Genomic DNA, 15,289 nt, shown 5'->3' with positions numbered 1-15,289 from the left:
ATGTTATGTTAACATATACACACCAGAAGAAGCACCAGATCTCATTATAAATGGTTGTGAGCCACCATGTGGTTGCTGGGAATTGAACTCAGGATCTCTGGAAGAGCAGCCAGTGCTCTTAACCTCTGAGCCATCTCTCCAGCCCCACACCTGATATTTTTTAAACAAAGAAACAAAAATATACACTAGAAAAAATATAGCATCTTCAATAATTGATGCTGTTCAAACTGGATATCAGCGTGCAGAAGAATGCAAATAGATCCACATCTACCTACACAAAACTAAATTCCAAACGGATCAAGGACTTCAAGATAAGAGAAAACACACTGACTCTGACAGAAGAGAAAGTGGGGAATAGGTTTGAAGTCACTGGAGTGGGAATGGACTTTCTGAACAAGACACTGATAATGTAGGCACTAAGATGAATAATTGACAAACGGGACCTCATGAACCTGAAAAGCTTCTGTGTGGCAAAGGACAGCATCATTTGGGAAAACAGAGACCTACAGAATGGGAAAAGTTCTTTACCAATTATACATCTGACCAAGGGTTAGTGTCTAAAATATATAAAGAACTAAAACAGATATAGCATCAAGAAAATAAATAACCAAATGAGAAATTTGGCACAAAACTAAGCAGAGAGTTATCAAAGAATGAAACGCAAATGTTTGAGAAACAAAGAAAAGCTCAACCTCCTTAGCCATCAGGGAAATTCAAATTAAAACTACTTTGAGATTTCATCTTACTCCAGTCAGAAAGGCCAGATCAATAAAACAAATGACAGCACATGCCAGTGAGGATGTGAGGTAAAGGGAATACTTACTCATTGCTGACGGGAGTATAGACTTATTCAGTCACTATGGAAATTGGTGTGACAATTCCTCAGGAACCTGGGAATAGATCTACCTCAAGATCCAACCATATCACTCTTGGGCATATATAAACCCAAAGAACTCTCTTTATCCTACTACTGAGATACTTGTTCATCTATATCCATTGCTGCTCTATAGCAGAAACTGGAAACAGTCCAAATGTCCATTAACTAATTAATAGATAATGAAAACATGGACTATTACTCAGCTATTAAGAAAGATAAAATTATGAAATTCACAGGCAAATGAATAGTGGTAGGAAAAAAAATCATCCTAAGGCAAGTAACCTAGACCCAAAAGGACAAATATTATATGTTTTCTCTTATATGAAAATGTTAGCTTTTAAGCTTTTGATATGTGGTGTTATGCGTGCTTACAGTGCATATAACCACTGAGGTTAGGGGACCTAATAAGGAAGTAGGTAGGGGCAAGAAGAAGATGCCCCATGGTAGAATAATCACAATATAGTGTTATGGAAAGACAAAGGGAAAACTAGAATAGGGGAATTAAATAGGAAGGAGAATGGGAGAGAATGACAAAAGGGGAATTGGGGGAAGAACAATTAACATTAAAAGCAATTTGAAAAACTATATGGAAACCTACTATTATAAAGCTTACTAAAATGTATAGATATATTAGTAGGAATCTATATGGAGTTACCAAATAATAGGAGAGAGAATGTCCCAACTAGATACCATATGCCACCAAATAAAACCTCTGGTTCCAAGAATGGGTTATATTTTATTGAGTCATTGGCCAAAGGAGCCCTATGGAAACCTCTAAACATCACAGGTTATTGCCAGGGTTATTGGTTACTCTCTGTAACCTGATGGTAAGGCCCTATTGCTGAAGACAATATTTATCTCTATCATCCAACATGGAGAATTTAAGTTGGTGCCTATCTAGAAGCTTTTACTGGAAGGTACTTTGCATTTACTAGAGGAGAAAAGTAATCATCACTATCACCAACCTACAATCCCTGCAAGCTACAACAGCAACCTGTCTGAAGATATTCTCATGCAATAGTGGCACAAATGTCATGGGAGTAACCAGCCACTTTTTTTTTTTACTGGATTTAAGACCCATCCCATGACATGGAACCCATACCTGACACACTACTAATGTTTCCAAGAACCTGAGACTAGGTAAGTCATGAGCAAAGAGGAAAACCTACAAAATTATGATGCAAAAAGGAACACAGCAATAAAAATGACTGCTACACCCATCGATTAGAGCCTCACTCAAACCACATCAAAGACTGAAGCACTCAAACATCTCCCTTCAAGACTTAGAGATCTGTGTGGAAAATTATCATAGCCAGTGGTAACGCACAGCTCTAAGGAAACAATGTCCTCCAGACACAGCAGGACTACTGCACATGTAAACTCAAAGACTTACAGAACGCACAAGTTCAAGCCATATGAGGTCCCAGCACTGAGGGAGGTGAGTGAGTGAATGTGGAGTCCAATCCCAAACCATCTTCAATTAATACCCACTGGCCACAAAAAAAAACTCAGTTTCCTTCAACGGAGTCTCACTGACATTTTGAACTTTTTATTTCATTTTGCTTTGTTTGGTTTTTTATTTTTGTTTCTTGAGAGTATTTTTGCTTTTTTTTTTTGAAAGAGAAGAGAAAGAACAAAGTCGGAGTAAAGAAGTGGGGAACATTTGAGAGGAATTGAGAGGAGATTTGTTGTTTTGTTTTCCAAAATAGGGTTTCTCTGTATAGCCCTGGCTGTCCTGGAACTCTCTCAGTAGACCAGGCTGGCCTTGAATTCACATAGATCCACCTGCCTCTGCCTCCTGAGTACTAGGAATAAAGGCAAAAAACCAGAACACCTGGCTGGGAAATTTTTTTTCAATAAAAACTTTCAATAAAGCCGGGCGACGGTGGCGCACGCCTTTAATCCCAGCACTCGGGAGGTAGAGGCAGGCAAATTCTGTGAGTTCGAGACCAGCCTGGTCTACAGAGCTAGTTCCAGGACAGGCTCCAAAGCCACAGAGAAACCCTGTCTCGAAAAACCAAAAAACAAAAAAAACAAAAAAACAAAACACAACTTTCAATAAAAAAGAGCCATGGGGCAAAACAAAACAAAAACAACAAAGACATAAAAAAAACACCCAGGGAACAAAACAAATGATCCCCTTCATCATTTAGCTTGTAGTGCCTTTTTGTTTGTTTGTTTTAATTACTCTTATCAACAAATTCTTTATAACCCATAACACTGTAGTCAAGAGGTTGGACTGTGGTGCATATTTATTTGATGTTCTTGCAAATGTTAATATTTCTGATATGCATTTGAGCAACATAATCAAGAGCTTTTAGCAATTAGTCAGTTCTTGATGTAACTCGTATAAGTGAATATATTGTTTCCCTTTCACTGCAATTCTGAAGGCAACAGCAACAAAATCAACAAATCACTAACATATCAGACATATTGTCAAAACTTTCCCACTCACATATCCCTGGGTATTGCTTTTCTTGTCTGTCCACTAAAGCTATAATGCCATCTTTCTTTTAAAATTATTTTTCTATATTTTTTGAGATTATAATATAGTTATATCATTTACCCCTTCCCTTTATTCCCTCCCAGACCTTACATATGCCCCTCCTAGATCTCTTTAAAATTAATGGCCTGTTTTTCTTTAATTGTTTGTATATATTTACCTACAGAAGTTCTCTGTTTTATAAAAAGTACCATTATACTATCTCTATACATAAATACATAACACAACAATAACCTGCTTGGTTTGTATAATGGTTCTAGTACGTATGTTTTCAGGAACAACCCTTTGGTATTGGCTAACCAATTGGTGTGCTCTTCCTGGGGAAGACTCTCCCCCTCCAGATTCCTTAGTTGCCTGTCATTCTTTGTGTTAGACTGAGGCCCCAGGAGACTACCACCTTTCATGTTAGCATGTTTGTGTCATTTTGTTCAGATCTTATTTATGCAACCATATTGGTGAGACTTTATGGATATAGCTTCTGACATTCCCAGGGGCAAACTCCATGATCCTCTGGCTCTAACTATCTTTCTCCTTCTCTTCTAGAATGATCCCTTGAGCTCTAGATACAGGAGATGTGTTAGAGATGTATCCATTGGGACTGAGCTACACAACTCTACTCACTTTCATAGGAGAAAAATCAACCAAGAATTTTATCCAGCTATAATGCCTATGAACCACAGCAATGACCAGCCTGGCATGAAAACCTTAAGGGTGCAATAGTGGTCCACATTCCTTGGCAGTAACCAACAGCCCTCTAATTGGACTTAAGACCTGTTCACCAAGAGGGAAATCATGCCTGGTACCAGAAACTTAGCCAACTATTCAGGGTTGTTAAAGCCATGGAGCTTGGAGGAGAACTTACAACTGCCACTTTACTAAGTCAGCATAATCTCTGACTACATTCTAAATATATATCCTTATGCTCACAGGTAAGTGTGGCTCTCTCCCTTCATCAAAGAGTACTTGCCACAGAGAGATTCAGAAAAAAAAAGTATAGGATGCAGAATATGCCACATTTAGTTAAATTTCTTTCAAGACAAAGTCAAATGTCATCTCAACTACAAATCTCTTGGATTCCTTCCTTCCATCCAGATACTCACTCATGATTTGTCTCTGTCTTTGATGAGTATCCACTGCAATTTATTTTACATCCCCAGTGATTATCATCTTTTCGTCAATTATCGTAGTGACCTGAGTGTCCCTTCTTCCACATTTTGTTCATCTCTGAATTCTCACTTTAGGTATCGGAGCACCTTTCTCACATCCATTGCCCAAAAAACCACTCCAGCATGACATTATCTTTAATTTTAGACCTCTATTCCATGTTACTCTTATGAACTTTAAGGAGTTTTAATGCTTTACTGTTTCTCAGAAATAAACTATAAGAGCTGGTGAAATGGCTCAGCAGATAATGGTGCCTGGCAATTGGAGTTCAGTACCCAGAACCCACAGGATAGAAAGAGAAGGCCAGCTCCTCTGCTATCCACAGGCACACCATGTTTCATGCATGTGCATGCACGTGTGCTTGTGCATGTGTGCACACACTCAATCAATCAACCTTTAAAAACTAATTTTAAAAAAATAACCAAGTTCCTTGAGGTCTAGAACAATATTCTAATGCATACTCCAAGAATTCTTAACATATTGAGACATATTCAAATGATTTACTATAAATCAAAGAAAAGCTCCTCTAAGAAAGAGTCTAAGACACAGTTAGCAGCTATCTCCTTGTCAGAGGAGTCAAACACCCTAGATTGAGCTTACCATGGCACCTACATTTGTATGATCCCCTTTCCTATTCAGAATCTGAGCACAGGATATTGGCAAATTCAGACCCACACCAGTGGCCATATTTCTCAGATCATCAGCATTATATTTCCCATGCAAGAGCAAGCTGTTACTACCAGAGCCATGTCCCAGAGGGATTTGATAGAGATAAGTCTGGGACAGTCTCTCAACTGTAGTGCCATCTATCGTGGCTGATGTCACCCAAGGACTAGAAGCCATTGTCCTCTCACGTCTGGTAATTTCTGGAGAATGACAATCGTTTTGAGAGCAACAATGTGGGCTCTGGCACAACTTGATGCACACCAAGAAGAGCAAGCACCCCAGAAATAAAAAGCAAGTGCAGACCAGGGCTATTACTAAATACAAGTTCCGGGCAGAAAGTTGGGCTCTGGGTTCCCAGGTATCTTCAAAGTCTGGAAGGACCTGAGGAGCTAAGTTGCTCAATAGCACATCCAGAGTGACACAGGAGGAAAGTGGTGGCTCTCCGTGGTCCTGAACCACTACCACCACCCTCTGTGCAACCGCATCAGTGGGAAAAACTAACCGCGCAGTCCTAAACTCTCCCATATTGACTGAAATGCTGAAAAGACTTGAGTCAGAAGCCCGAGAAATGTGGTAGGAGAGCCACGCGTTGGAACCACTGTCTGCATCCTCTGCTACCACTTTTGTGACCAGGTGTCCAGCTCGAGCAGAGAGGGGCACTCTTTCCACCGGGACAGAGCCGTTTTTTGGCAAGGGGGACAAGATGTTTGGCGCATTGTCGTTCCTGTCCACCACAAACAAGTTCACAGTCAGCGTTGAACTTCTGGGAGGAATGCCACCATCTCGGCCTTCCACGTGGAAGCGAAGCCCCCTGAGCTGTTCAAAGTCAAAGGAAATGCTGGCGGTGATAACACCGCTAGTTGGTTCCACCGCCACCAAGCTGGAGGAAACCGGCATCCCTTCAGGAATGACGTCCACTAGCTCATAAAAGACAAGGCCGTTCTCCCCCAGGTCTGGGTCCTGAGCAAACACACGGCCTAACGAAACTCCAGGGCTATTGTTTTCAGCCACAAAAAGTTCCTGTTGTGGTTGAGGAAATCTTGGTGTGTTGTCATTCACATCGGCAACCGACACAGTGAGTGTCCTTCGGGTGCTTAGTGGGGGCGAGCCACCATCTGAAGCAGTGATGAGGACCTGGTGTTCATTGGCTTGCTCCCGATCCAGGGGCCCATCAGTCAGCAATCTGTAATAGCTGTCAAAGGAAGCTTTCAACTGAAAGTGTCCTTCGCTGGACATGTTACAGGTGACCTTACCATTGGAACCCAGGTCCTCATCCTTTACACCAAGGAGAGCAATCACTGTGCCAGGAGCTGCTTCCTCGGGTACCGGGCTGGAGAAAGTCATGAAGTCCACCTGGGGGGTATGATCATTCACATCAGTCACCTCTACAAGCAGCTTAGCAGTGCTAGCTAGACTAAAGGCACCTTTGTCTCTTGCTTCAACATATGCTTCCAACAACGTGTCCGGTGGACCTAGCGGAGCAGCTACCTGAACCTCCCCACTTTTAGGATGTATGTGAAAGAGGTGCCTCAGCTCTGCTGGTGTGCTATTGCTTAAGCAGTACCAGACATCCCCTTTGGATCCTTCATCCGGATCTGAGGCTTGAACGTGGAATAACACAGTCCCATTGGGGACAGTCTCTGGAACCTTGGTACTGTACACAGAATACTCAAATACAGGCACATTGTCGTTGGTATCTACCACAGTGATGGTGACTTGAGCATCTCCGGAGCGTGCAGGCAGGCCACCATCCTGAGCAGTGAGCACCAGTAGGTGGGTGTCCCGCTGCTCTCGATCCAGGACTTTCTCCAGCACCAACTCCGGATATTTGCTGCCATCGACCCGCGATCCCATGTCCAGGCGAAAGTGCTGACTAGAGCTTAGGCTATAACTTAGCGCCCCATTGCTTCCCTCATCAGCATCTTGGGCACTGGGGAGAGTGAACCGGGCTCCTGGTGTCAGGAACTAGGGGCGTGCAGGTGCACGTCTCCAGCAGGGAAGAGGGGTGAGTTGTCGTTGGTGTCCAGGAGGTGAACACGTATCTATGTAGCTCCAGTGGGTCATCCAACATTAGCTCGTATGTCAACATGCAAGCAGCTTTGGTCCCGCACAGCTGCTCACTGTTCGCTGACTCTCGAACCACCAAGCTACCAACGACTAAATCCACCCCGAAGTAGGGCTCGCTGTAGCTGGAAAGGAAGCGAAAGTTCCGCAAGGACAGAACAGTTGCTGACAGCTTCAAGTCCGAGGCGATATTGCCTACAGCGACTCCTCAACACCGAGTACACCAGCTGTACCGCTGTAGCCCCACAAGAGACCCACCAACAGAGAACTGCCTTCCCCCAGGACACCATCCTCCCTTTCGGCGTCTACGCTCCAGCTGCGGCGATCTGGGACCATGCTCCGAACTCCCGAGGAGAAGGAGCCTCGAAAAGCTCGAACTGCTCCGCCGGCTAGCACAGCAAGCTTGAAGTGCCAGGCCACCGGCATTCCGCCCGGGTTGGACCGCAGGGTGTGCCGGGTGAGGAGGAGCGCAGCGCCGCCTAGGGGTGCAGAGGTAAACTGTCCGGGTGGGTACGCTCGATCTGCACTCTCCTGGGGCTAAGGTCCAGAGCCTGACTCAGGCTGCTTGCCAAAACCTGTAAGATGTTGAACTGACACGCCTCCTGCCAGTGACGTTTTCTAGGTCAACTCCCTATGGTTTTTGAGCTCTCGGACAACCACAGATGGTTCAATACGGGGCGACTTGGCGGAGTCTCTGGTGACTGGTATTCATTTCAAACTTCCTCCGGACTCGGACTTTTGGAGACAGAGGAGGCAGAGAGAGCAAGATTCTGTGCTCTGATTTTTCAGCGAACCCGCCTTTCTCTATCCTGAAGAGTAACTAGCAACCCTCCTTTTCAAGCCTCCCCCGAATCTCTAGAGTATGTGTAATAGGATGTCATCGACCAGTCAAAACCGAGAATCAAAAAAGCAGGCTTGTCTATTGTCCCCAAAGAGGATCTATGACCGTGTGGAGGAAAATAAAGTACTGGCTGGCGTTCTTTAGCACAGTGTGCCCAGTACCCTAAATCCACTCCCTGTAAACATTCAGAAAGCAGCTTCACGTTCAATACTCTCTTTTGCAGAGAGAACAGTGGTAGGTTTTATGAGAAGCATCTCTGTTTAAGCTACAAAAAAACAAGTCCATGTTCTACCTAGCGCCCTGTAGTCTTCCTTTCCCCTTAAGGGGTGAGCTGAAAAGAATGATTTGATTAAATATTAAACATTAAATTGAGCATTCAAATCTTTCATTTAATGCAGTTGCTCAAAGCCTCTATGGATCAAAATTTGAAAAGCAAAAGCTGAATAGGATTTTTAAAAAAACCAGAAGTTCACACAATATTGCATTTCCAGAAAGTTTCCTAAAAGTGGTAATTTTTGAATGTGGACGACTTCATGTGTAAGTTAATCACACATTTCTCTTCACTTTTAGCTTTGTGAAAATTTCTGTTTTCAGTCTGCCAGTTTAAATGGAAACCCCGACGTCCTCTTCTTAAGACCCAAAGTGGAATTACTAAGTACAGCGTTCACTGAATTCCAGTTATTCCCCTGAGCATCACAGGCAGATTCCCCATCTCACCAGGGAACTAGAAATAATAGAAAGCAACACAGGGCAATGAAAAAGGTAGAAGGGTCCTCACTAGCTTGCCTTTACCAACCAAAGAAAACTTTACCAAGTATGAGACAAAAATAAAGCAAGAAGCGCACCGGCCTACTAGGGAGCAACAGTGTGGACATTGTTAACAGACCTTCATAGGATTTGAAGTTGCCTACAAAACTGAATCTGTTCCTCGCCAAATTTCCAAAGTGAAGTGAGTTGCCTGTTTCTTTGCCAGGGAGCAGGGTTTGCACTTTCCCCTCCTAGTTCAGCCTCGCTAGGCTGCCTACTGTGGGATGAGCAAGTATTCTCTCCACTCCTCCATTTGTCCACAGCAGAAGAAACGCTGCTGGAAAGATGGACCCATTTGGGAAGCCCGCCTCAGTTTCAGACCTGAAGTAAACCTGCAATTACATCAGGTTTAGGAGTCCTGAGCCGTGTCCGGAAGGACAGAGCGTGGGGTGTAGTCTAGGTGTGAAGAAAAGACTCATACAGAGAATCAGCGTGGAAAAAAATCTCCTTAGCAAACCTCACATTTTATTTCTCCTTTTCCTATCTGCTCATTTAAACCGCCATTGGCATCCACTTTCAGAGGATCTCATTTGTGTCACGAATGAGTAGATAGCACTTAAGTGACTTCTGCCCCCTCTCTATGCCTCTCGGCACAGCATTGCATTCTTGTTGAAATAAACTAGAATTTTAGGGGGGGGAAGCAATGGTTAAGAGAAAGGATAGCCCAATAATGAAAGCCAAATATGTATATATGCCCCTTTAAATTTTCAGGCTTATTATTTCATGTGTATGTCTGCACAGCGCATGCATGCCTGGTGCCTGCAGAGGCCAGAAGAGGGCATCAGATCCCCTGAGAATGGAGCTACAGATAATTTCCAGCTGCTATGTAGATGCTGGGAGTGGAACTCAGATCATCCGGAAGAGCAGCCCGTGCTTGTAACCACTGAGGAACCCTTATATTTGCCCTTTCCATAGCATAACCAAACAGACATGAAATCCTGAAATGACAAAATTTCTTTTTAGCAAAATGTTCTCCACAGTGTCTCCTGATCCAAATATTTTCAAGGTTTTTTTTTAATTGAAAGTATAACTTAACATGGAAAATAAACAAGAGCAGAATCTTGATTTCTGCTTGGGCTCTGTTGCCCAGATTATTAGTACAAACCCATCCACCTTAACTTGGTCTTCAGTCATAAGTCCAGGAGACTGCTAGCTTCTTTAAACTCTCATTAGATGTCTTCAAACAAACAAGAAACTAGTAAACCTGCTATCCACCTGAGTTCATCAAGAAAACTTACTATTGGCAAAATTTTCCTAATGCTGTGAATTGTTTCCTGGAAGTATTTCTGACATTATGAAATTAACAGCTAGAACATCACCATCATACTAAGTAAATTTTAATCATATAAAATAGCTTAACCGGTGCCCAAATCAAGTCTAACAGATACTTCTGACAATAGATCTGTATCATATGACTTTGTTTCTCAGCTGTTTTACTAAGTCTCAGACACACACAGAGTAACACCATCTCTATTATTATTATTATTATTATTATTATTATTATTATTATTATTATTATTATTTCTGAGACAGGGTTTCTCTGTGTAGCTTTGGTGCCTGTCCTGTCCTGGAACTAGCTCTTGTAGACCAGGCTGGTCTTGAACTCAGAGATCCGCCTGCCTCCACCTCCCGAGTGCTGGGATTAAAGGCATGTGACACCTCCACCAGGATTTGCACGCAGGAGGTAAGAAGTGACACACTACTGACCCACAGCCCGGCACTCCTAGCCATTTTAATTTCTTCATTTCTGTGTTTCTCTTTCTATTTCATGAATTGTGTCTGCTCACATTTCATTACCATTATGGCTTTTTAATTTTATTTTTGAAACTCTGAACCATATTCAAGTTCTTTATCCTCTGAAACCATTACATTTAAATTTTGTGAAGAGAATGAGATACTATATTTGCATGCTATAATTTGGGTATATATGTATATATATGGTATTTTTGGAGACAGGGTTTCTCTGTAGCTTTGGAGCCTGTCCTGGAACTTGCTCTGTAGACCAGGCTGGCCTCGAACTCACAGAGATCTGTCTGCCTCTGCCTTACTTGTGCTGGGATTAAAGGTGTGCACCACCACCACCCAGCTACATTTGGTAAGATCTTAAATACACAAGTAACTCAACTAGATAGCAAGAAAAAACTCATTAAAAGATGGGCAAAGGAGACACAGTTCAGTGATGAAGCACTTGCCTAGCAATGCCAAAGGCCCTGAGTGTGATCCCCAGAAGTGTCAAAAGAGGAACAGGGCTATAAAATACTTAAATATAAACTTCTCAAGAGAAGATATATGAGCACATGAAAAGTGCTCAAAATCAATTATCACCAACGAAAAGAAAATATGAAATAATAACAAGATATCATCTTACACCAACTAAAATGATATCATTAGAAGGATAAAGTATTGATATGGAAGTTAAGATATAGGAACCCTTTTACACTATTGGTAGAAATGTGAGTGCAGTCATTAAGGAAACCATTATGAAGAAACCTCAGGTTAAAAATAAGTAATAGAGCGGTGGCTCAGGGGTTAGGAGCACTAGCTGCTCTTGCAGAGGACTGGAGTTGGACTCCCAGCCCACATGGTGACTCAGAGCCAGATGTGGCTCCAGTTCCTCAGGGACCTGACACCCTCTTATGATCTCTATGGTCACTACATACATATGATACACATACAAACATTCAGGAAAATACATACAAACATAAAAACAAGATAGGTAAATAAATATTTTTGTTAAAAATAAGATAAATGATCTAGCAATCCTACTACTGAATATATTTTCAGAGAAAATCAAGTAAGTTTGTGAATGAGAGATCTGGAGTTCTACTGTAGCATTATCCAAAGTAACTTAGAATTGGAATCAATCTAAGAATCCATCAACCTATAAATGAATGAAGAAAATTCAAGTGTATCCAAAGGAATATTATTTAAAGGAGACCTTCAGGTCATTTCTTATAACAGAGATGAACCTGAAGGTTGCTAAGTAAGACAGGAAGATCAGCCCCATGTGGTTTCACTGTACAGTCAGCTCTTCTATCTCTGGATCAGGATCCATGAGGTCAACTAATCATGGGTTGAAAACATTCAAATGTTGGTTTTGAACTAAGATGGTGATGCTTTTCTTATAACTCTTTTCTGAGTCATAAATATGACAAATATTTACACAGCATTTATACTGTATCAGGTATTAAAAGTAATCTAGAGGCAACTTAAAGTATATATGAGGATGTGCATATGTTATATGCAAACACAATGCCACTTTATATAAGAGATTTGAGTATTTTTATATTTTGGTAATTGTGGACTACAATATTTTTATTTATTCTTTTACCTTGATTCTCTGGGATTTTACAAATAGAAAATTGTATTATCTAGACATTTTCTAATCTGATAATATATTTTATCCTCCTTTGTAACAGATATATTTCCTTACCCTTTATTATCTAGGAAAACCTATGTCAGTATTCAATAGCTTTAGAAAATATTCAGGTATGTTCAAGATTTTCAAGGGAAAGTGCATATAATGTTTAAAGGCAGATGGTCAGTGCCCTGTGATAGCTGTCTAAACATTTATCAGTTTTTTATTATGTGCATGCCGTAGTGATGAGTCGATGATTTGTGCTTATCGTTTTTGGAAACCTATGAGATTTCTGTGAGGTATCTTTTGGAAAATATTGGTAGGGTGTTTGTCAGACTTGTATGTCAAGCTGGTGGTGTGGGAGAATTGTCTGTATTCTGTCAATCATGTATTTTAATAAAACGCTGATTGGCCAGGCAGGTATAGGCGGGTCAACCAGACAGGAAATAGAGGCGGGGAGATGAGAACAGGAGAATGCTGGAAAGGAGGAAGCCCATTCCTCCCAGTCCAGCCCAGACCACGGAAGAAACAACGTGTGAGCTACCCTACTGAGAAAGGTACTGAGTCACGTGGCTAACATAGATAAGAAAAATGGGTTAATATAAGCTACAAGTGCTAAGAAGAAGACTGAGCTAATGGGCCAATCAGTTTTATAACTTATGGAGATTTCTGTGTAATTTTCTTTGGGGCTTGCCAGCTGTGGGGTACCTAGCGGGACAGAAACGCCAACAAGCCAGCTCTCATGTTACAGGCTGGGCATCATCTGATAAACTGTTATCAGAGAGAATGGGTTGTGGGCTTGGACTTTCCTTTTATCCACATTTGTAGGAAATTTTCATCTGCATATCAGAGGAAGATCTACCATGAATGTGCACCAAACATGTAGAAATATTCAAACAGATCATGTGACTGAGCAACATGGTGTGGCTCTTAATACTCTGAAATTCCATGGATTTGAGTTTAGGAGAAGTAATAAAACTTTTTAACTTTCTGATTTTGCCTTAATATTGTGTAATAAAAAAAAACATGAGTTTTGTTTTTGTTTTTTTTTTTTTTTGGTTTTTCAAGACAGAGTTCCTCTGTTTAACAGCCCTTGCTATCTTGAAACTCTTTTGGTAGACAAGACTGGCCTTGAACTCACATAGATCCACCTTCCTCTGTCTCCTGAGTGCTGGGACTAAAGGCATGTGCCACCATGCCTGGTGAATTTTGACTTTCAATCTATTGAAAAAGTATGTAATATGGTTTGTCTCCTCAAAGGTTTATATAATGAGAGCTTTGTCCCCAATACAAAAATATTAATGGATTATACAGCCAGTTTTTGAAACAGGGTTGCTCCGTGTACCTCTGACTGTCCAGGAACTAGCTCTCTAGATGAGGATGGCCTCAAATTCACAGTGGTCCACTTGTGCCTGCCTCCTGAGTGCTGGGATGAAAGGTGTGTACCGCCACACCTAGCAGTGAAAGGCCTTTATAAGGTGAGGTCTTGGGAAAGGTGATTAGGTGATTAATGCCCATCTTAGGGTTGCAGCAGTTAGGTCTCTTGGAACTGGATTGCTTACCATAAGAGCAGAACTTTAAACATTATTTTAGATTAAATTATAATTACATCTCTATCCAAACCAACCAGTGTTATCCACCACACACACACACACACACACACACACACACACACACACACACACCTCATTCTTTTTCAAATTAAGGGACTTTTAAAAACTGTTGTCACATGCATGTGTTTCTAAATATATAAATACAACCCGTAAGTCATATAATGTTACTTGTACATAAATGTTTTCAGACCATTTGGTATTGGATATCCAATTTGTGTTGGACTTCATGATCTCACTTCCTACCTTTCTCTCTTTCTGGGTAGTGTCCCCGGTGCACTCCTCTACCAACCAAATCCAGCACATTATGGAAGTTGATTGGGTTCTCATAGCGTGTTATTTAACTTTCCTAACTCCAGGACTTTAAGACAAAATAAAACTTTTCTTACATATTACCCAGTCTTTGTACATGGTTGTCAAATTATGGAATGTAATCTGGGACAGCACTACCAGATGTCCTTATTCTCTTCCTTGGGAAACCAATTTGACAAACAAAGAATGACTTTCAGTTATGGAGATTACACTTGGAAGGCAAATATTTAAACCAATTATATAAAATAAGACATTAAAGTATGCCGTTGAATCCATACCATTTAGAAACGTAACAAATTTACCAACATAGGACAGAGTAAGGAGGCAAGAGAACATGTGTATCAAATAAGGAAATGATACTATTTGATAATTCAAATTTAAAGAAAGGAATAGAGCCAGAGACGGTAAGAAAGAATTGCTATAAACGTATAGTTGGCTTTTATGTCAACCATTTTATCTCTTTAAAGTGTATCAGATAAGCAGAGCATTTTTTATAATAACGTTTTTTATTTTATTTTCGGTTTTTTTTCAAGGTTGCCTTTGAACTCATGATGTAGCTGAAGATGACCTTAAACTCCCCGTTCTCCTGAGTGCTTAAATTACAAGTGTGCATCAACATACTCAGTTTTATGCAGTGTTGGAGATAAAACTCAGTACCAAATGCAAATTAGCCAAGCACTCTACCACCTGAGCTATATCGTAAACCCTATAACAATGTTTTGTTGGGTTTATAATATATAGAGAAGTGTATTTTGGTTGGTTACTGTCATATATTGTAACAAATAACCACATTTTGGGTGGCTTAAGATACAGTTTCCTTCTAGTTCTGAAGAAGTCCAAACTCCAGGTGGTTGAAGAGCTGCATTCTGTCTGGAGGTCTTAGGAGGATTCCAGTCCTTGTGTCTATCAAATTCTGATGACTGTTAGAATACTTCAAACTCTAACTCCATTTTCCCATGAAGTAGTAAATATGACAAATATTTACACAGCACTTATACTGTATCAGGTATTAAAAGTAATCTAGAGGCAACTTAAAGTATATATGAGGATGTGCATATGTTATATGCAAACACAATGCCACTTTATA

General features: G+C 41.0%; 2 protein-coding genes across 9 annotated transcripts in view; both read right to left on the bottom strand.

Annotated features, from left to right (window-relative positions):
- LOC101983064 (protocadherin alpha-C2) overlaps positions 1 to 15,289 on the bottom strand; it is a 213,685-nt gene that overhangs the window by 90,556 nt on the left and 107,840 nt on the right. The gene's annotated exons all lie outside the window — the stretch shown is intronic.
- On the bottom strand, positions 5,130 to 7,564 carry Pcdhac1 (protocadherin alpha subfamily C, 1). Its single transcript, XM_013349400.1, is given in 4 exon segments — positions 5,130 to 7,177; positions 7,180 to 7,254; positions 7,257 to 7,483; positions 7,485 to 7,564. Coding segments are annotated over 4 exon segments (2,430 nt in total).

The sequence above is a fragment of the Microtus ochrogaster genome, chromosome 18 (genome assembly GCF_000317375.1).
Source record: "Microtus ochrogaster isolate Prairie Vole_2 chromosome 18, MicOch1.0, whole genome shotgun sequence".
Lineage (NCBI taxonomy): Eukaryota > Metazoa > Chordata > Mammalia > Rodentia > Cricetidae > Microtus > Microtus ochrogaster.
This window is presented reverse-complemented; position numbering and strand designations above follow the sequence as displayed.